Source organism: Acinonyx jubatus, chromosome B4, assembly GCF_027475565.1.
Source record: "Acinonyx jubatus isolate Ajub_Pintada_27869175 chromosome B4, VMU_Ajub_asm_v1.0, whole genome shotgun sequence".
Taxonomy (NCBI): domain Eukaryota; kingdom Metazoa; phylum Chordata; class Mammalia; order Carnivora; family Felidae; genus Acinonyx; species Acinonyx jubatus.
Window position 1 is genome coordinate 135063465 of NC_069387.1, and position 21279 is coordinate 135084743.

General features: G+C 48.1%; 1 protein-coding gene across 1 annotated transcript; it reads left to right on the forward strand.

Annotated features, from left to right (window-relative positions):
• Positions 1-100: 100 nt before the first annotated feature.
• NUP50 (nucleoporin 50) lies at positions 101-20388 on the forward strand. Its single transcript, XM_027070485.2, has 8 exons — positions 101-485; positions 4007-4085; positions 6445-6528; positions 9568-9754; positions 10776-11450; positions 13945-14026; positions 15822-15940; positions 16952-20388. Exons 2-8 carry the CDS (start codon positions 4017-4019, stop codon positions 17152-17154), a joined length of 1419 nt encoding a protein of 472 aa, XP_026926286.2. The 5' UTR covers positions 101-485; positions 4007-4016; the 3' UTR covers positions 17155-20388.
• The last annotated feature ends 891 nt before the right edge of the window (positions 20389-21279 follow it).

Consider the following 21279-nt stretch of genomic DNA (forward strand, 5'->3'; position numbering starts at 1 on the left):
GACGGTTTCCTAGCAGCTGGGCGCCTGCGCCGCGCGTCGTTCCAGTGCCCGCGGAGGGAGGTGCTGCGCCCCTGAGCACGGGCGCGCTTGCGCAGTTACTAGACGCGGGCGTTTCTTTCCTTCCTTTTTATAGAGTTGGTTGGGGGGAGGGGGGAGGTTGGAGTTGTAAAATGGCGGCTTGGAGCATATTCGGCGCCGTTCCCCCGGCGGTCTCTGGCTGAGCGGCGGCTCTCCCTCACTGCCGAACACAGAGAGGCGAGGCGAGGCCCCCAGAGGACATGGTGTTTGAGACCCGGGGCTTGCTGACCACCAAGTCTTTCGAGAACCTCGGCGCACCGGAAGCGACCAGGCGCGCCCAACCGGGCGAGCAGCGGCCGCTCCAGACCCGAGGCCCGCGCGGCTGCAACCTCGCACCTGCTCGCTGTCGCGCACCCGGCTTTCGGCGCACCCACAACCCAGCGAGTGCCGCGGCGGCCGCCTGGGAGGTAAGAGGAGGGCGGGCAGCGTGGCAGGAGGAGCCGAGCCTGGGGAGAGGCGCCGGGGTCACGGTACGGGACTCGGCCTGGAAGGGGGAGCTGGGCTGCGGGTCCCAGGCCTGGGGAGGCGGAGGCAGCCGGGGTCCGGGTGCGGGAGTCGGAGCCGGAAGGGGAACCCTGGGCAGGAAGTCGGGGTCCAGATCCGGGACTCGGACCCGGAAGGAGGACCCTGGGCTGGAGCCGGGGTGAGAGGCCCGGGCTTGGGGTGGAGGAAGCTGGGGTCCGGGCGCGGGACTCGGACCTGGAAGGGAAACTCTGGGCGGGAGCCGGGGTGAGGGAACGTGGGTCTGGGGTGGAGGAAGCTGGGGTCCGGGCGCGGGACTCGGACCTGGAAGGAGAAGCCGGGATAAGGGGTCCGGGCCGTGGGGTGGTGGGGTCAGCCGGGGAGGGTGGGGCGGGACGATCCCAGCGGCGCGTAGTCGGGTGCTGTTTGTGAAGCCGGGCGCCGGACCGACCTGTCGGGGCTGCGGCGCCCAACTTGGGTGAGGCGGCCCCGGCGGAGGCCGGAGCGGGCAGGGACCGTCGTGATCCGGCCACCCTTCCTAGCCGTTCCCCTCGGCACTTCTTCCTTCTTGGCCAGCTCGCCGCCCTCTCCTCGCTCCCGACACTACCTCTGCCTCGGCTTCACTTTCTTAGTGCAATCCCGGGCTATCGATCGGCTCTTTTACTCTGTTCCCTTAAGCAATTTTGAGACTTCGTTTTCCCCTGGCATTTCGGTCTCCGGGGTCTGCCCCCTTGTTTTTTGTTGTTGTTTTTTTCCTCGGTCAAATATGGGCAAATGCGTTTTCATCTTAGGGTACCCTGGTGTTGACTAAAGTTCAGCCCCAAGGATGAGGCAGCACTTGGTAGCAGAGACCGCGTAACTCTCCGGCGCAAATAATAGCTTTTTCCCAATTACGAAAACTCTCAATTTGCTATGACAGTGTTTCCTAGCTAGGAATCCTTTCAAAAGCTGGTACCTTTTTAACCACAAGCCCAAACGTTTTCTAAATCCTTTTTTTTTTTTTTAAACAGATTTTATTTTTAAGTAAACTACACCCAAAGTGGGGCTGAAACCAACAACCCTGAGATCAAGAGTCCCTCGCTCTACTGGCTCAGTCAGCCAGGTGCCCCTAAATTTTTAGTAATAGCCGGGACATAAAACCCCTTAGGTGCTAGGCCTTGTTCTGAGTACTTAACAGAGACTTCCGTTCCCCCCCCCCCTTCTTTTTGCATAAAAAGAAAATTTATTAACTGAAGCATCGTGCTTTGAAATAAAATATGGATTTGCTAAAATATATTTTAAAGCCTGGCTCATAATTGAAGTCTTTTTTTCCACACTGTACTTTGTACATTTTGAAGAAAAAAAATAGTATTTTTTATAGCTTTTGCTTCTAACAAAATTTGTTTCTTTAATAAGATGCATTAAGCCCTTCCTCTGTTCTGGGCACTGTGCTAAACTAACTTTTTTCTTTTTTTCTTTTTTTTTTTTTATTTTTTTTGAGACAGAGACTGAGCATGAGCAGGGGAGAGGCACAGAGAGAGGGAGACACAGAATCTGAAACGGGCTCCAGGCTCTGAGCTGTCAGCACACAGCCCGATGCGGGGCTCGAACTCACAGACCGTGAGATCATGACCTCAGCTGAAGTCGGACGCTTAACCGACTGAGCCACCCGGGCACCCCTAAACTAACTTTTTTCTTGATCTTACTTCACCACACCTGCCTTGTCTACAGATGAGGAGGCCAAGTCACAACAATTAAATAACTTGCCAAAGGTCTAGCAAGAAAATGGCAGAACTGAGATGCCGGCATCTTGTAGCATTTTCCGAAATCCGTAGTGCCCCGGGTCACTGATTGAGCGCTTCTGGAATACCTCCTAGAAGATGGACAGGTTCGGGGCATTTGGAGGGGGTCAGTAAACACAGCGAAGATCCCTGCCCTGTGGCGAGGTCACAGATTCAATAAATAGGGTAGGATACGGACGCAGCTGTGTTCATTTTGGTTTTTACTCTGCTGGTTGTCTCCTCACTTGTGGGTGTGCGTTAGATGCTGAAATTTTACTATGGTTTTTGCACTCCCAGCGTCACCCTTTTTTGCCTTAATCACTTACAGTTAACGGCAAAAGCGACTATTTCAACTTCTCCCCTCTTCTGCCCTCTGGTGGAGGTGTTACTTACTGAGTAGGAAAAGAATCCCAGCAGAGACCTGGCCTCTGAACCTTTGGAGTTCAGTAAGATCATGTCTGAAAGTACCTTGATTGTTTGAATAACAAAGACTAATGGCAAAACTTAACGAGGTATTTGGTGGGGGGGAGACCTTAAAAAAGGATTTGCAGGTAATGGCTGGGTCTCGTATTTCATGTGTTAGCAACTTGGGCTTTAAAACCATTTATTCTATAATCAGGAAAGAAAGCATGTACGTACTTGTAAAAGAGAAGTTTAGATATTATTAAGATATTATTAAAAGCTGAAAATCCCCTATGTAATGACTCCACAGGGGGCCAGAATTTGGAGGACTTTGGAATGTCAACATTTGAATTTTATTGTGTAGATAGTAAAGAGAAATAGGCCGGGTGTAAATGTGTATCTTAATGACCATGAAATTCTAGGAACTGACTCTGGTAGGTTGTGGTGTTGAGTAAAATGAGTGGGGAAAGACCTTCAGAAAGGAGTCTAGACAGGTTTCAGGGACCCTGAATGAACTGGTGAATTCCAGGCAAGGCGGGTAGCACGGGAAATGGAATTTGCTTGGTCCATTTAGCTGGTGAGTTAGAGAACGAGCCAGTTCAGCACTCACAATGGAGCTCTCTGTTGAGTGTTTTGGTATTTTTGTTTTTTATAGTAAACAACATATGTTAGGATCAGAAAACATTGCAAATTTTAAGGGATGGTTTCAAGTACCCTCTCTGGTTAGCTGCTTGTGTCCACTGCAGAGATAATACTGTTGCCCCCCGCCTCATAACAGTGGCTTTAGAGTTGAGCTGATGTCTTATTCTTGAAGGGTTATATGTAAAATTTCAGAATGTTAACACATCGATATTAATTACATTTTGAACTTTTAAATGATAGTCTAGCTTAGCAGTATACAGATTGGGGTAATTAAATGTTCAGTCTCGGGAAATTTATTTCTATCAATTGTCTGTAGCCTAAAGAAAGGTACTCATGCTGTGAAGGTATTTCCACTGCCTTACTAAAATTCTTGTCTAAGGATGAGCTTCTTTACTGAATCATCTTTAAGAGAATTTGAAGTGTTTAAAATGTTTTGCCTGTAGCAAGACTGTGATTATAATTTGCATAGAATAAATTAATCACTTGTTGATTACGTATACAGTACTTCAGATTTTTAAAAATCAGTGTTATAGTGTTTTTTCAAACGGAGCTGGTTTAGCATTGTTTAAAATTCTTCGTAAAAATTCTTTAAAAATTCATCGTAAGGAATTACATCTTGATCCAGAAAAGTAAACTTTTCACTTCTTTCACTTTTAACGTAGGGTTGAAACAATGGCCAAAAGAATTGCTGAGAAGGAGTTGACTGACAGGAACTGGGATCAAGAAGACGAAGCAGAGGAGGTAAGATCTTTCCCCAAGAACGATTCCCTGCTGCTTCTAAATTTAAATTCATTTTGGGATTCCTTGGGCAGATTTGGTAGGAAAATCAAAAGGCCTTTTTAGGGGCGCCTGGGTGGCTCCATCAGTTAAGCAGCTGACTTCAGCTCAGGTCATGATCTCACGGTTCGTGGGTTCGAGCCCCGTGTCGGGCTCTGTGCTGACAGCTCAGGGCCTGGAGGCCTGCTTCGGATGCTGTGTCTCCCTCTCTCTCTGCCCCTCCCCCGTTCATGTTCCATCTCTCTGTGTCCCAAAAATAAATAAACATTAAAAAAATTTTTTTATTAAAAAAAAAAAAAGGCCTTTTAAAGAACAGCCGGAACAGGAAGTAGTATGGTTTCTTATGATCTGTACTTAGTATAGAAATTTATTTATTACATTTGGCTGTCTTTTTCCCACTAGTTCCCGTTCCTGAAATATTCTGCACCTTTGTAGAAGCACCTTCCTGAATTTCATATACTTGCTGCATTCTAAACTCATAGTTTTAGTCAAGCCTGAAGGGTGAGTAAGTGATCTGGTCGTGAACTTAGCATCGCGCCCGAACGTGAGAAGTGGTACTATGCCACGTGACTTCTCCGTCTGCCGCACCCGTAATTTGAGATTTCTGATTGGGGTCACCTCCCTTACCCTAATGCTTCTTGGAGGCCTGTCTTCATGTTCGCACAGATCTGAGACCCCCACCCCCGCCCCCACCCCCACAACAATGAAGTAGAATTTGGATGGCCTAGTTTCTTTCTTCACAAAATAAAAATGGTCTTCCCTCAGAAATATTTCCTTTTCTCTCTTACAAAGAATAGAAATAACAGCTGCATTTTTAGTGCCTTGTCAGCAGTTTGATGCTCCCAGGCCAATAGAATAGTGCTAAGTTTAAAAAAAAAGAGGAAGAAGTAGAAATCTGCAAAACTGTTTCCAAGCTTATTCTAAAACTGTCTTCTTGCTGAATCTGTCTTGTCGTATGAACATTTTTTCCTTTACAAATACATGTATTCCTATGTTTAGGGAAACCAAAATCACAAGTTTATTAATATTTCGGCAAGGTTTTTAACATTTCTAACTGACTTGGTGCTTTTTAACCAGGTCTTTGGTAACTCAGGTTTTTTCTTTCCAGATCTTCTGCCGAGTTTCATTCTGGTCCTAGTAAGATTTAAGACTGCGGCATAATGATTTGCTTTGATGCTAAGATATTTCAGGTATGAAAGGACCTCCATTTGGATTGACTCTAATGAGTCTGAAAGGGCATTCCATTTGTTTGGGGACAAATGCAACCAAATAGTCCCGTCTGTAAGCATGGAGGTCTCTTTAACCTTACCTGAAATAACTATGGATGACATCTTCTTACAGAAAGTATTTCATGCCAGCCCTACAGGGTAAAAGAAGGGTTGAAATAAACCCAAAGATCTTCAGCCAAGTTCTGATTATGGACGAGGTACTTTAGCTCCTGGGAAGAGCGGTAGCTTCCAAGCAGGGGCCCTTAGGAGTCCCGGGTACATCAGTGGGCTTTTGGGTGATGGACAAATGGGCAAGGTTTCTCTTAAAAATGGGATGCACACGTGATAAAAATAAAATGTGTTTTTGGAAACTGAAGTAGTAACGTACTAGATTTGGGCATTTGGGTTTTAGAACTGGCTCCACCACCGTTAACTGTTGATGATCTTTAAGGTAACTGTTGGCTTTTGAAGAATAGATTTTGCTTCTTAAAAGTGGATTTTTATTCTAAGATACATGTCTTTAAATATATTTAAAATTTGAAGAGCCAGTTCTGAATAGTTTTCTACCAAACTTTTGATGGTCTTGGTCTTCGCAAAACTTTTTCTGTGTGTGCTCCTCTCCGGGTTGTATGCAAAGCCTGGATTTGCGTAGATCCTGGGAGACTTCTTTCTTTTCCTTTTTTTTTTTTTTTTTTTTTTTTGAGAGAGAGCACACTAGCAGGGGAGAGGCAGAGGGAGAGAGAGAATCGTAAGCAGGTTCCATGCCCCTCACGGAGCCCAGCCCAGCGCACAGCCCATTTTGGGGGCTTGATCTGGATCCCAGAACGGGCCTGGAACTCATGTACCGTGAATCATGACCTGAGCCGAAATCAAGAGTCAGATGTTTGAGCCACCTAGGCGCCTCGTTCTGGGAGATTTCTGATTCATCTAAGTAGCTTTGGGATTCACGATGTAGACAACAGACATAGACTTTATTTTAATCTGCCCTCTCCTTACTTTGTTATCAGTATTAACAGTATGTTAAAACCAGATGTGAAGATAAGTTTGGTTAGGCTTTTTTGTTCATTTCTTTTTTGGGGCCTCGTCTCACTGCTGTTTAATTTGTACACCTGCAGGTGGGAACATTCTCAGTGGCCAGTGAGGAAGTCTTGAAGAATAGAGCCATAAAGAAAGCAAAGCGTAGAAATGTTGGATTTGAAGTGAGTGTTTTCTTACCGCCCTTGGCATTAAACGCTAACTTGACTCCTGAGTTGCAGAGCATTTGTACCTGTGGGAGCCGTCAGATCGATAAATGCTTTTTAAAATGCTAACTCCGCTTGTGAAAATCCTTGATGTAGACCACGGGAGATGGACGACAAGAGGCGTGAGATCTGTACCTGACCGAGTTGCAGAAATCCAGTGTCGATCCTGTAGACGCGATTCCAGCCGAACGGCAGTAAGGAGAGGAAAAGACACATGGAACCATGCAAACAAGTAGTGGCAGGTGGCGTAGGGAAGGGAAACGCAAGGCGTCCTCGGAGTCCTGCCGCGTCCTGGCGTCGGGGGGAGGGTCAGGGGGAGTCCTTTAGCTCTGACAGAAGCATGGCAGGTGCGGGTTTTCTTCCCAGTATAGTAGGTTACAGTGTTTTCCTTCCTGTGTTCACAAGGATAAAAGGTGAACTGTGACTTGTGAATGGAAGTCACGTGGTCCGTATTCAGCAGTCCCTCCCACGTTTAACTAGTCTTCCCCGGTACAATTCCCAGCCCTCAGATACCTTCCAGATACCTGAGTGCTGACTCGGTGGCCCGGACATCTGTTGTCAGGCTGGAGAAGCTGCTTTGAACATCCGGGGTGGCAGCTTTGGAATGAATCTGCTCCCCTGCACCTTCCGTGGTGACTCTGTTCAATTTTGTTATTCGAAGTTTTCACTGATCCGATTTCGTTCTTAAAGACTGGTGACCGGTCAAACCTAGGTATCGAGCCTAGTGAAGTTTGATGGCTCTTCCTCGGAGAGGGGGCAGCAGGAGGGAAGGACAACTTCATTGTGGAGGAAGTGATCGGTTCAGTTGGGGAAATGTGTTCTAAGAGCCTGGGGTACATTGAGGTGAAGTTCTAGAAGACCACTAGGTCTGTGGGCGGCTTCCTGGAACAGGAGGTGCAGCTGTGAGAGTCCTCACCACGCAGGAGTTTGAAACCAGGGAGGGTGGCTGAGAGTGGCAGCTCACGGCGTAGACAGAAACCAGAGGAAGACCGCCTCAGGGAGGGCTGGCCCGGCTGTCAGATGAGGGACAGTGAAGAAGTACAAGCCGTGTCCACCACAGTCCAGACTGGGCCAGAGGGAAGGGGGTTGGGGCCCTCTGGCTGCTAAAGGAAATAAAAGACACACATAATGTCGACTATAACTTGCAGCGTCAGGTTTCCATCAGAACTTGTATGTTACAGAAATTAACAGTTACATTATCTGCTTAAGTGCTGAAATGTGACTTTTCCTGTATACAGTTGACTGTTGACAGTACGGGTTTGAATTGCATTTATACGCAGATTTATTATTTTTTTGATAAGGGAGGATGTTGGCGTCCCTAACCCCCGGTTGTTCCCATGTCAACCGTCCTGGATTGTTGTGCCGAGCACTAGCGATTCATTGGTGGGTGAAGACAGGAGTGAGTAAAATATCCGTGCCTGGTGGGCCTTACGTCCTAACGATGGAAGAGACACGCTGAATATATAATTTTAGTTTTCCTGTAAGTGCCATGGAGAAAAATCAAAGTACGTGAGGGAGATTGACAGACACGGGTGTGAGCCCCGGTGGATTACCTCTTTCACTTGTACTCTCGTTTTTCTGAATGACTCCATTCCTTCGTTTAAAAGCCAGTGATTCTTGAATTTTTGTGATGGCTCTAGAGCCAATGTACTGTCAGCAGTCTCTAAAATAACTATCAGTATTCTCTGGTTTTTAAATCTCATGCAAAGTAAAAGGCTCTGAGGAGCTACTCACAGCTTTTTATGCTTTGTCCATGGAATCTTATAAAATGATAGCGCTCTGTGTGGTGTCTTCGGGATATTGATTCGTTAAAAATCAAATTTATAGCGTCAGAACCGAAGAACTATATTTATTACATGCATTGAAATTTATGCAAGTTAAGGCTTTGCTTTTGTTTTTGTTTTCTGGGTTTTTCTGGCCTAATTTTATTGCCACAATTGTATCCATGGTCAGTAACCATGTGAAATCCTATGTTTATGATTGAAACTTTTTGAACGATTTTTTAAAACTTTGCAATAATATTAGGCTAACTGGCCCATTTAGAAAATGAAGAGTTTCTAGCGTAAGCAGTTTTTTGTGAGCTCATGATTCTAATTCGTTTGTGCGTGAACTTAAGGTTGGTGCACTCCCGTGGATGTTCTGAGCATATGTATTTGAGAGTATTTCCTAGAGCCTCCCTTGGATCCTTGATCCAAAAAGCAGACCATCCCCTGCTGCGGTAGAACCACTGTTTTGAACGGGAGGGAAATAGTAACTTCAGTCAAGCACTGTAAACTGAGGAACATGTCTCCAAAAGTTTCCAGGGGCAGAGAGCAGTGTTAGAAGTTCATAGGCGTGCCGGATGTTTCCAGAGCATCTCAGGTTAGAGAGGTGAGAGAGCCAGCCACAGCGGGTTGAAAGTGCTAGAAAGACCCTGCTACTGGAAGTCGCAAGAAAGTGGAGAATAAAAATGTCGCCTGTGGATTTCTCAACTAAGGGAAAGTCTAGATCTGAGAGTCAACTTCACCAGTTCCCAGAGACTAAAGGCTGCAGAAGGGCTTAGGAGATTACAGGTAAGTGGGTAAAGCACTTGGAGTTCACCTGACTTGATGTTTCTGCAGCATCCTTGGGCTAATGGTCTTTTTGATTGCATAGTACGTGAAAAATTGTTCGCTAGGGATTCGTTGTATTGAAATGTTTGCTTTTAGTTACAATTCTGAGGCTGCGTACACAACCTTATCGCGTGAGTCTTTTTTGGCCTCTATTTCCTAAGTCTACTTCTAAACACAATCTCACTGTAGATTGGGAGTGTCCTTCATGGCTGTCTCAGGAGGGCAGCTTTGGAGGGCAGAGCTGTGTCATCAGGAGGAAAGTCTGCCTCATCTCCAGCTTGTGCCGGCAGTTTTGCTTTAACGCTGCTGCGTAAGGATTCTAGGTGCTGTTGAGCCAAGATGATACTGTTACGTACTTAGTTATAAAAGAGAGTTATCTAACGTGTGCTCTTTCTTTGTATTTCAGTCTGATAGTGGAGGGGCCTTCAAAGGTTTTAAAGGTTTGGTCGTGCCATCTGGAGGAGGAGGGTTTTCTGGATTTGGTAACGGTGCTGGAGGGAAGCCTTTGGCAGGACTGTCTAACGGAAGCAGCGTAACGAGTGCCCCTCCCTTCTCCAGTGCCAGGGCAGCCAGCGAGACCAAGGCAGCCTTTGGTGAGTAGGTTCCCCTCCCCCTGGTCACATCTGGGTAAAGACCATCTGAAAAGTAACTCTGCAAAGATACTTTTCTTGTACTTATCCCGGGTCCTGGGACTAAACGAGCAGAAACAGGGTGATACCGAAAGGGATGCAAATTAGATATCGGCTATGTGCAGAGGAAGTGAATGCAGCAGAAGCTTTTGAGCCTGGATAGACCAAGGTTCTGTTCTCAGTTCTGCTGGTTGCCGGCTCTGTGACCCTGGTAAAGTCCCTTAGCCTGTGAGCGTCTAGATCTTCAACTGGGAAATTGAGAGTGACCCTCGGAATTGACCTGAGGGTCAAAGGAGAAGAGGACGCTCTCAGTGGACCCTCTGTAAAGACCCGCCTTCCAGTCTCCTCATTCGTTCTGTGGGGGCCGAGGTCTTTCTGTGTGGTGCGCGCCCCCCGGGAACCTAGGGGGTCCTCCAGCCTAGGTTGGTTTCGCCCGGCGTGTGTTGATTGCCTGATCTGTTCTGAGAGAGTTGGTCACGAGCTCTCGGGATCAGTGACAGAGAATGGAATCCTGCGCTGCGGTCTTCGGTTTTCAGAAGTGACCCTGGCTGGTTGGATTGTACTTCGCTAGGTATTTTAAGTGTGGCCCGTTGGGTGTTAATTAGGCGGAGTGCTCGGTGTGATGAAGCTAGCGCTCCCTGTTAAGATTTTAACGGCACGAGTACGTGCTCATCCCAAGGCGTTGGGGGTTAAGCTTTCCCCTGACCGTTGTGACAGTTCTCGGGGAAGGCAGGCATCAGGCATCCTTTTGAAAGAAAAGACCATTTTAAACCTTTAGAGGTTTAATTGACGCGAGCCCCGTTTTTGTACAAAGTTTGATTTTTGTGATCACTGCTTCCTAAATGTCAGACGTGCACACGCTTCTTGCACTGTCACAAAACTAGGGTACGGTAAAAGAAAATACGAAGGCAGTGCAGCATAAAAATCTGGGGGATAGAATCCAATCAGCCTCTCAGTAAACTCTTCAAACTTTAATTTCCTATAGGATCTGTTGCCACAAATGGTCCTACCTCCTTGGTCGATAAAAAGATTTTAAATCCCAAAACTAACGGTGACAGCCAGCAGCCCTCTTCCTCCGGCCTCCCCTCCAGCACGGCCTGCCCCAGGAACGCCTATCACAAGCAGCTGGCTGCCTTAAACTGCTCGGTGCGGGACTGGATCGTGAAGCACGTGAACACAAACCCGCTCTGCGACCTGACGCCCATCTTCAAAGACTACGAGAAATACCTGGCAGGGATCGAGCAGCAGCTCGGGAGCAGCAGCAGCGGCAGCTGCAGGGATTCCAAAGGCGACTCCGACAAGACGCCCGGCGCCACCCCGTCTCCCTCCCTCTTTGGGTCAACGAAGTCACAGCAGGAGTCAACATTTTTGTTTCATGGCGGCAAAACCGAGGACACGTCCGAAAAGAAGACGGAGGCGGATCCTGAAAAGAAAGCGGACCCGTCGGCGGGAGCAGCAGGTGCCTCGTTTCACTTTAGCAAGAAGATCGAGAGTTCTGCCTTGGGCTCCTTAAACTCTGGCCCCCTGACTGGGTTTTCATTCTCTTCTGGAAACTCCGGTTTATTTGGCAAAGATATTAGCCAGAATAAACCGGTCTCTTCACCGTTCGCCACAAAGACGCTGGAGGTACAAGCCGATGGCGGCAGCAACGAACGCAAAGGTAATGACAAAGTTCCAGGCCGTCCTCGCGAGTCGGCTCCGGGTGTGTCCGAGTTGGTGTGTAGTGGCACGAGCGTAGGTGTGTGTTTCGGACGGATCTGGATTCACGCTGTGACTGTCATTTCCTAGGTGCGATCCCGGACAAAGTTGGCCAGCTGTTTCTGAGTCTGTTTTCCCTACTTGTAAAATGGAGTAAGACCATTTTTGTAGAGTTTATTGTAAGGATTAAGAATACAAAGGTAAAAGTGAGGAACATACAGATACCTGGCACGATGACTTTGAAAATTATGAAACGGCGTGGCTTTACATGTAAAAAATTAAGTGAGTGGCGCCTGGGTGGCTCAGTTGGTTAAGTGCCCGAGTCTTGATTTCAGCTCAGGTCATGATCACAGGGTCGTGGGATCAAACCCCACGTTGGGTTCTGTGCTGAGCGTGGAGCCTGCTTAGGATTCTCCTTCCCCCTCCCTCCCCTCTCTTCTCCCCTCCCTCCTCCCCCCCTCCCCTCTCCTCTCCCCTCTCCTCTCCCCTCTCTTCTCTCCTCCCCTCTTCTCTCTCCTCCTCTCTCCTCTCTCTTTCTCTCCCTCTCCCCTGCTCATGCTCTCTCTAAAATAAAAATTAAGTGAATTAACTTCGTTTGACAATTGTGTCTTATTGAAAGAACTGGTCATAGGGGCGCCTGGCTGACTCAGTTGAGCGTCCGACTTCGGCTCAACTCATGATCTCGCAGTTCGTGAGTTCAAGCTCCGCGTCCGGCTCTGTGCTGACAGCTCGGAGCCTGGAGCCTGCTTCCAATTCTGTGTCTCCCTCTCTCTGCCCCTTCCCCGCTCATGCTCTGTCTCTCTCTCTCACAGATGAATAAATGTTAAAAAATATTAAAAAAAACTGGTCATAAACATCTATGGGATTTCTCGTGTTTAGGTTTTTATAATCATGGGGGAGGTCACATGGCAGAAAAGTGCTCTACTATAAATAAAACAGGTAGACTCTTGTTAGCCATGGGGAACAAATTGACGGGGTTTTCCCTGGATGTGTCTGGGTTGCAGCCGCCTTTCCAGAAGTTTCCACCTTGTGTAGTATCAGTGTCCCCAGTCAGCCTTCCCTCCCTCTTTTCTTAGCTCTTTGAGGAGAGGGGTTCGCGTCCCAATCGCTTGTCATCACGTGGTGACTGTGAACAGCCCACACGTGTGAAGATACTTCTTCGTAAGCAGTTAAAAAGTATACGTCTCAGGAGATGTTAACTTCGTGAGAGGGAGAAAGAAAGGAACCCGCGGTGGCCGGTTTGCCACCAAATGTTCTGTGTCCCTCCTCCCTGGAGCGAGACTGCCCGTACCCCTCTGCCTGGCCGTCAGGTGCGCCCTCAGGCACCGGCTGCCCCGTGCACAGCATAGGATGGAGACCGCCCCTTCCCTTCCCCTGCCCTGAACGGGACCAGTGGGCCCGGGGCAGTGGCAGAGCCTGTGGGAGGGATGTGGAAGTGAGGGTGCCTGCGTCTCCGGGTGCTTGAGGTGCTTGGCGCATTGGAAGGACTAAGCTTGCTAAAATACCGGGATGCCTGGGGCCTGCCCTGGAGAACCTAACTCCGGACTACCTTCCTTCTGAGAGAGAGGGTGCAAGCCAGGGGAGGGGCAGAGGGAGAGAGAATCCCAAGCAGGCTCCATGCTTGGCGCGAGCCTGACGTGGGGCTCCACTCATGACGGTGAGCTCGTGACCTGCGTGGACACCAGGAGTCGGGCGCTTAACGGACAGAGCCCCCCAGGGGCCCCCCAGGACTGCCTTCTTAAAATTTAAATCTTGTCTTTGAATTGTTTGAGCACCAGAATTGTTGCTGTTTAATTTATTGAGTTTCCTGAGACTGTCTTTCTCCAGAGGATGTTACTTGCATCCCATAGTGACTTCAATCTCCCCTGTGCCTGGGGCCCTGGGCTCAGTCAGGGAGGGGACCCTTGGGACCCGAGCCCCAAGCGGTGTGGCAGTTCAGGCAAAGCTTGCTTACACACGGGGGTGGTTTCTCTGACAAGTCCTGTAAACAAGTTTATCTTCCTTATCTTTGGCCGTTGCTCAGATCGATTATTCCTTAGCTCCTTAGCAGGAGCATTTGGGGGGGGGAAGGGGGCTAGAACCCCATCTGACATTCTTCTTCTCTAGTGGGGTAATCTTGAGTATGTGTGGGTGTTGATTGGTTATTTTCCTGTTAAAATTTGGGCACTGAATCATGTCGATAACTTTTCATTCCAAGGCCTTCTACAAATTGACATCTAGAAGAGAGAAGTAGGGTCCTGTTAAAAATTGTTCTCATTTTTCAGAAAACCGTTAAAATCCAGCGAGTCCTCCCGCTCCCCCACGCCCAGTTAGACGCGTGCTTTCGATTTCTACATCAGCTTACATAGGATTTTTAGGTTGAGGATGGGGGGTGGTGCGGGGATAGACAGCTTCTTTGGTTACATCGTTAAGCGTTCGATTTGAATTTTACTGAGTTGGTCTTGTTTTTATAAAAGGCGGAGATGAAGAAGAGAATGACGAGCCACCCAAAGTAGTAGTTACTGAGGTGAAAGAAGAAGATGCGTTTTACTCCAAAAAGTAAGTGGGAGTCCTGGGAGTGCGTTCGGTGGGCATGTCTTCGGAGACGTGGGAGGAAGAAGGGGGCCCACGGAACGCGCCGAGCATCCCGTCCCGGGGTCAGGCTGCGCTTGCCCTTTGAACTGGACAAGGAAGAATTCTTGACCTGTGTGTTTACAACAAGCTGATTCTGTAAATTTCCTGTGGGCGTATCCTACTCTTATTTTTTTTTCTGCCTTTTTTTTTTTTTTTAAGAGGGCAAGACAGCGAGTGGGGGAGGGGCAGAGAGTGAACCCCAAGCAGGCTCCGCCGCAGAACCCGACGCAGGGCTCGGTCCCACGAACTGTGAGATCGCCACCTGAGCCAAAGTGGGACACTTAACTGACTGAGTCACCCCAGTGCTCCTCTTCTCTCCTGCTTTTTAAAGTGCTTTAGAGATAGGTTTTTCCGTGACCCACCTGCCCCATGTCCGCTTGGGCTTCTCTCCTTCTCTGCCCCTCCTCCTTCCTGCACAAAGTCACCTCGTCACTGATTCCAGATTTGGTTTTACTCCCACTGTTCCTCAGGCGGCCTCCTATCTTCATGGGGACGTGGCTGGCCTTTGTGGCTTTTCTCAGCCAGCAAGTTGTGCACAGTGACCATCCCTTGGTCTTTCCCCCAGTGATGAGAGTTGTTCCGCGTTTTTTTGTTTGTTTTTATATGAGAGCTGTTGCTTTCAGAAGAAAGATCAGAGGAAATTTTGAATTCTCTCATCCCAGTGAGATGAAATTAGTGCTTTTTGATTAAAGATATTTACAGAATACTTATTTGTGCCATTTTAGAAGCTTCCCTACATGTGTTTTTCTAAGTAACAAAAATTTCAGACTGAGTTTCATAACAGGTCACCATATTCTATGGAATCCCCAAGTGTTATATCTGAGAACTTTCAAGAATCCAACAATTCCTTTTGCTTATTCTTAATTACACAGATGATACAAAGGAGTGATCCTGACCTGAGATTCTTTGCTAACTGGGACAAATCAAAGGAGCAGGCAGTGGTTTGGGTTTGTTTATTAACAACCTAAGGAGACGTGGGACACGGCAGGCTGGGGAGGCATTTGATTACATTACTGGTAGTTCAGCCTTGCTTAAGAATGTTTTCCAAGATTTCAGCATTTGGTAGACCCAAAATTGAAGGAGTCCAGAAGAAACTTAAAAAATAAACAGGAAAAGAGGGAAGAGAGATGGGAGCAGAGTGTCCTGCATTTATTCCTGTCCTTAAAGGACCCGGTCAACCTCTTGAGCTCGGGGCCAGAGGAGCACGGCAGAGACCTGTGGGCTGCTTAGCTGTGATTTTGACTGAACTGAGAAAAGTGTCCATTTTAAAAGTGTCATTTTAAAAGTTGTATGTGACCCACTGGGTTATTTTTTTAGGAGCTAGTGGCAATTTTATTTTTCTTTCAGAGAGAGCAGGTATATGTGCGCATGGGGGAGAGGAGCAAAGAGAGAGAGAGAATCCCAAGCAGGCTCTGTGCCCCGTGACCTGAACTGAAATCAAGAGTCGGACGCTCAGCTGACAGCCAGCCAGGCGCCCCATGAGCCACTATTTTAAGAATTATTATTATTTTAAAATTAGGGAGGGGTTCTACAGTATCTAACCAGTTTGCTTGTTCTGGTTTGTGCCCAGACCCAGCTTGAATCAATCAAGGATTCATCCCGAAGCTTCCTGTGCTCGTTTAATGCGGGTCTTTCCACACAAGTGTGAACGGTGGTGGTCAGAAAACTTGTGACTTGGTTTGTCTTTGGAATATCTGATGATGCCTATTTTTCCCCATAGGTGTAAACTATTTTACAAGAAAGACAATGAATTTAAAGAGAAAGGTGTGGGTACTTTGCATTTAAAACCTACAACAAATCAGAAGACACAGCTTTTAGTGCGGGCAGACACCAATTTAGGTGGGTATCTCTTTTTTCAAGTGGCCCAAGTCCTCATAACCACATGGTGTAAAAGACTTCCCCTCGCTCACTGCAGTCCTCTAGGTCGAGTATATTGCTGTGTTTGGGGTCGGAATAGCAGTCGTTCAAACCAAATGCATCCTGTATTTACTGACTATTTACAGATTTAATTAAGTGACAATGTGTAAGGAGATATAGGTGTGTTAAAAACTGTAGCCAAGAAGTCACCAAAATGGTTTTCGTTTTAATTTGTGTTAGAAATGTAACCAAGCAGCTATCGATAAAGTGGATGGTTTAATAAACACAGAAGGGAGTTAACCGTTCAAAGGAATCTGGTTTATGTAGGCAAAAAACTTGAACGTGCTGCAGTCCATCCTTCACCCCACACCCAGCTTCGCCCTCAGAACAGCCCGCCGGAGGGAGGACGGGGCAGGTCTGAGAGGAAGTGGTGGGTAGCTCTGGGCCCTGCCAGCCTGGATACAGAAACTTCCCTATGGCTTTTTTTCCCTGAAGGCTTGATGCATGGGTGACGCCATCATGGTACTAGTGGGCCCCCCCCCCCCCCTACCGCCCCACTACCCATCCGGGAGCCATGCTTGCCTCGGACAGAGGTTTCTTTGCTGACCATTCTGCCTTTATTCCAATGACCTCGTGAAGGCTCCGGGTCGTGCCAAAGTGTTCTTCCTTTCGTGTAAGAACGGACGCCCCTCAGCAGGGCCTGGCTGCTGCAACGGAGGCCGGGGATGTGGGCAGGAGCGGGGTGGAAGGCAGTTTCCCCGCAGCAGGGCCAGGGCCTGCCAGAGTCCTCGTGGTCCTCTTGGAGGGACGCCGTGCTGGCATGTGCACCAGGGATCCAGTGCCCTTTCCCGTGACCTCCCTGATGGCCCCCCGCGTTAGATCGGTTAAGTTGAAGAGGGCTTCTGGATTGAATGTTTTCGCATATTAAAGCTGTAGTCTCCCGACACGGGGTCTGTGTGATTTTGATGTACCTTTTCCTTTGCTTAAATGCAGGCAACATACTGCTGAATGTCCTGATCCCGCCCAATATGCCGTGCACCCGAACGGGGAAAAACAACGTACTTATTGTGTGTGTCCCAAACCCACCCATTGATGAGAAGAACGCCACCGTCCCGGTCACCATGTTAATCCGGGTAAAAACAGGTGAGGACGCAGATGAGCTGCACAAAATTTTACTGGAGAAAAAGGACGCCTGAACGCCCTCCCTCTGCGGAGTCGCTGCCGAGCTGCTGCCCCCCCTCCCCTGCCCTCCGCGTAGTCAGCCCGCCGCGGACGGTAACTTAGAACTTTGTGAGGAAGATGAATGTGGCCAATAAAACCTGCAAATGTTAAGCGTCAAGAAACCGTATTCTCCCTTCTTAACAACTGTCTGATGTGTAAAATATGTTTGAATGAAATTTTTTGGAAGATTTTTAATGTTCATTTATCAAACTGACCGCAAGTGATTTCTTAATAGACTAAATCAGGGTATCGATTAGACTTCCCAAAGGCTGTTCCCATCCACGGGTTTTGGGGTGCGCTGCTACGGCCTGCAAGGCGTGCCGGCAACCCCTGCGTCCAGGAGGAAACTTGCCTGTGGCATTCTCTCTGGTGGGCTTGCCTGATTTGGGAGGACAGCACCCTTTCCAAATGAATCTCGCTACCACGCCGTGACAGAGGCGTTTTTCCTTTGCTGCATCGTCTCGTTTTAAAGCTGAATCTTGACCACCAAATGTTCCCCCTCCGCATTAGAGGCTTTAGCTTATCATTTGCAGACATCGGCCTTTTAGCCCTGTGGCCTGTTTTACCTGATTCAGGAACTGCTTTCTCATTTTAAAAGGAAACGAGTTTGTTCTTTGGTTTTGTAGATGGGGTTTTGTAGTGGCATTCCTGAGGTGCTGTTACCAGTGCGTCCCCTACAGACAGACAGAATGGGGGGTGGTCAGGAATGAGGGTTTAAAAGCACAAATTTGGTAGCTTATAGTTGATAGACCATAGACCGCAAAACCTGGGGGGAGAAAATTAAGTTAAAGTTCGAGCACGGTACAAAAAAGAAAGTGAATCTGTCCCAGTTCACTTGTACCGTGATGAACCCTGAGGATCTCAGAGCTTTTACTACACATGAGCCATGTAAGTTCACCAGGAAGGTCATGGAATTGAAATCGTGTGTGCAAATGTTGCCTTTAACTTTAGACAGAAGTATATTATTCTGCATTCGATAAGTTTCCGTGGACTTTTTTAAGAGTAAGATACTCGGCATGTCCATTTGGAAGGGAGCCGTGGTTGCGCATGAGAAGATCCCGTCACTTCGCCACCGCTGTTGGGTCGCTAATCCTAGCCTTCTGGGAAGACTCTGGGCACATGAATTAGATGCAGTTTTTAATGTTTAAATGTCCACTTTCATTCCTCGTTAGTCATTTAATGATCTTGTTTTAAAGGCTCAGGGTCCGTGCCTGAGGGCTCACGTTTGTATATTCTGATCTTCAGCGCATAGAATGTTTTCTGACTTAGGAAAGAACAGTCACGATAACTGTAGATAGTACAGTTGCTTTTTTAAAAAAGAAGCTATAAGTTTTAGATATAAGGGGGGGCAGGGAAACCGTTTTACGATCAACCATGTTAAACACTTGAAGTGTGGTAGTTGGCCCAACATTTATCATGAGATTCTTGTACTTGTTTTCTGGTTCTGCTGAGAGAATTTGGCCCCCGCGTGTATGTGACTCTGGACAAATACACAGAGAGGTGCTTACACTTTGTGAGACGTAGTCAGACTCTCACCTGGGACAACAGGGAGGGCGTGGCCACTTCTGTTGCATTTTCCTTTTAGAAAGAGTACGTGGGTGAGTTTCTGTTACCAGCGATCTGTGGTAAGCAGGTGGCTGACACCGTTTCCGCGTCATTGGTCCTGTTCCCTCACCTGAGGTTTATCCAGCCGTTGGAAGGACGAGGACATGTGGGGCCCCGTGTGTCCTACGTTGGCGTCACGTGCTCCCGTGGTCCCCAGGCGCCTTCAGGAGCGCCTCGGTGGCAGTAGCCTCGGCCTGTCCGGTGGGACGTTTGCCAGAAATGGCCCGAAAACATCAGAATTGGGCCACCTCTCAACCCCCCTGGAAAAATAGCTCATATCTCTTTGAAGTAGTGGGTATGTGTGGCTTTCTCTTGTCCTAACATTCCCGGCAAACTTGCTGCTACAGCTGTCACTGCGAAAGTGATCATTACAGGGGCAGATGTGACATGTGCGCCATCACTCACAACGTGCTGTTTCCTCCATGTCCCTTGTGCGTTAGGAACTTTGGCCTCCACTTTAATTATGTACTAATAGAAAAGAGCGTGAGTGTGTGTGGATTTTACTGTAAAGTCTAAGTGCTTATATGTTACTCGGGGGCGGGGCCCCCCAGAGAGCTCACCCCCCACCGTACTAATAGCTCAGTTCCACCCCTTGGCTTTAGTTAGAATTATTTTTAACAAAATAACTAGAAATTTGGCTTTAAAGTGTCTGATGTAGATGGAAATTTTTGTATTTAGTTGAAGGATCTGTGATGTGTATCATCTGCGTGGCCCGAAGGATCACCTTTGATCCTAACTGTGCTGCGTCATACTGAGTGTCCCAGTGGCCTTTTTTTTTCTTTTTTCTTTTTTTTTCCAACTGGTGCCTGTCCCATCTCCTCTGGAGCATTCCCCAGTAAGCAAAAACTTGGGCGTTGTGCTGTCTTCTTTTTAGAATTACGGGCTGGAAACGTGTGTCCCGTTTTTAAAGCAGTGTGTAGATTGTGTTTTCTACGGAAGGACAAGTCTGGCCATTTGTTAAACTGATTCTCTTGACAAGGATTATTGTTGTACAATTTCAGTTCTACATTATAGTTTTGATAAGCTGCATGCCAAAAAAGATCTACCTGTTCCGGGGTAGAGAAAAAACAATTCACCTTACCATCAGAGTTCAGAACAAGTTGTCACTGAGCCTTTTTTTGGTTTAGTTTTAAAGTTTAAACAAGTTGTTTGCTTTTTGAGCATTCGTCAGTCACTCTTCACTTCGGAGCAGTCAGGACACAAGCGCAGGCGTTTGAAGGCTTTGCAGACCAAGTGGCTCACTCCCCAATCCCCGGGTACTTGTGCTCGCTCTGGAAGTGAGAATCTGTGGTAGGACCTGATGTGTCCTGTGGTACCAGCGGGTGGCCGGGAGCAGCCCATCCAGGCCGCACTCTACACACTGGTACGTTCTTGGCCAGAGGCCATCGTGCTGAGGACCGTGGACTCTGCCGATGCAGGTGCAGTTGTAACAGCTGTAAAACTTGTTAGCCATCAGTTGGATAAGATGTTTGCTTCCTGTGTCACATAGGAAATTGTTTTCTAAAACTAAAATACTTGAATTGTCAGACAATGTAATCTCAATTTGTATTAGTTTTTGAGGAAGTGTAATATCCATGAAATGTGAATAAATGGAAAGTAAACAAGGTCACAGTGTTTGACGCTTTTATGCTCCTGTGATGTTCCTGGTGTCGACACAAGTCAAGCGGACCAGAGGGAGGAGAGGTGTGGGGAGGCAGCGCCCAGAAGCCCCCAGGTCGCAGGAAGATCTGGAGGTGAGGACAGACCTACCCATCGGCCCCCGTGCGTGCAGGTGAGGCCCCTTCCAAGCCACCGGAGTTCGCCGTGTCGGATTCGTGTTTTCACAAATGAGCATTGCGGCGGGGACGGTGGATGGTCACCGGCCACCATGGGAAGCACTGCGCTGGGCGCGCTGCCCTCTGCATCCAGTGCCCGGGCCGACCTCCCGGACGGCCCTGCGGTGGGTTTTGCAAAGCCAGGGGTTTGGGCAGGTGCGTGTGTTTCTTCCACGTAAGTGAGCGGAGCTGGCATCTGTGTCCAGGTCGTCTGTCAGAAATCTGAACCCTCCTAAGGATATTTTAAGACTAAGGACCAAAATGATCAAGAAAAAAATACACTGAGGTTTTAGAATTTGAAATTTTCAGCGATTTGGCAAACCGCTCTCGAGGTGTTCACAGATTAAACTGCAGTAGTCGTTAGGATACTGCTGTGTCGTCGGTCTGGGGCTGACTCCGCACCAGGCTGTACCGGAGGCGTCACCTGGGTCGGTACTGGGAGGACCGACCTCCCCGTCAAAGTAGCACTCCCAAGCTGCAAAGGTCCAATGGGTGCCACCCGAGCGATACAAGAGGGTGCTTTCTGAGGAGGGAGCCTGTCCCGGAAATGCACCAGCCCTACTGTAGGCGCTCAGGACGGCTGGGTGAGAACAGGGTTCTCAAAAGGGTAACACCTGGGAACTTGTTCAAACTGCAGACCCCGGGCCCCCCCCCCCACCCCAGACCTGCCGGAATCGGAGC

Excerpts from the sequence above, each read along its gene's own strand:
- NUP50 (XM_027070485.2), top strand. The coding sequence starts at position 4,017 with ATGGCCAAAAGAATTGCTGAGAAGGAGTTGACTGACAGGAACTGGGAT. Across the intron at positions 14,027-15,821 it reads GATGCGTTTTACTCCAAAAA|GTGTAAACTATTTTACAAGA; the intron begins GTAAGTGGGAGT and ends TTTTCCCCATAG. Across the intron at positions 15,941-16,951 it reads GCGGGCAGACACCAATTTAG|GCAACATACTGCTGAATGTC; the intron begins GTGGGTATCTCT and ends GCTTAAATGCAG.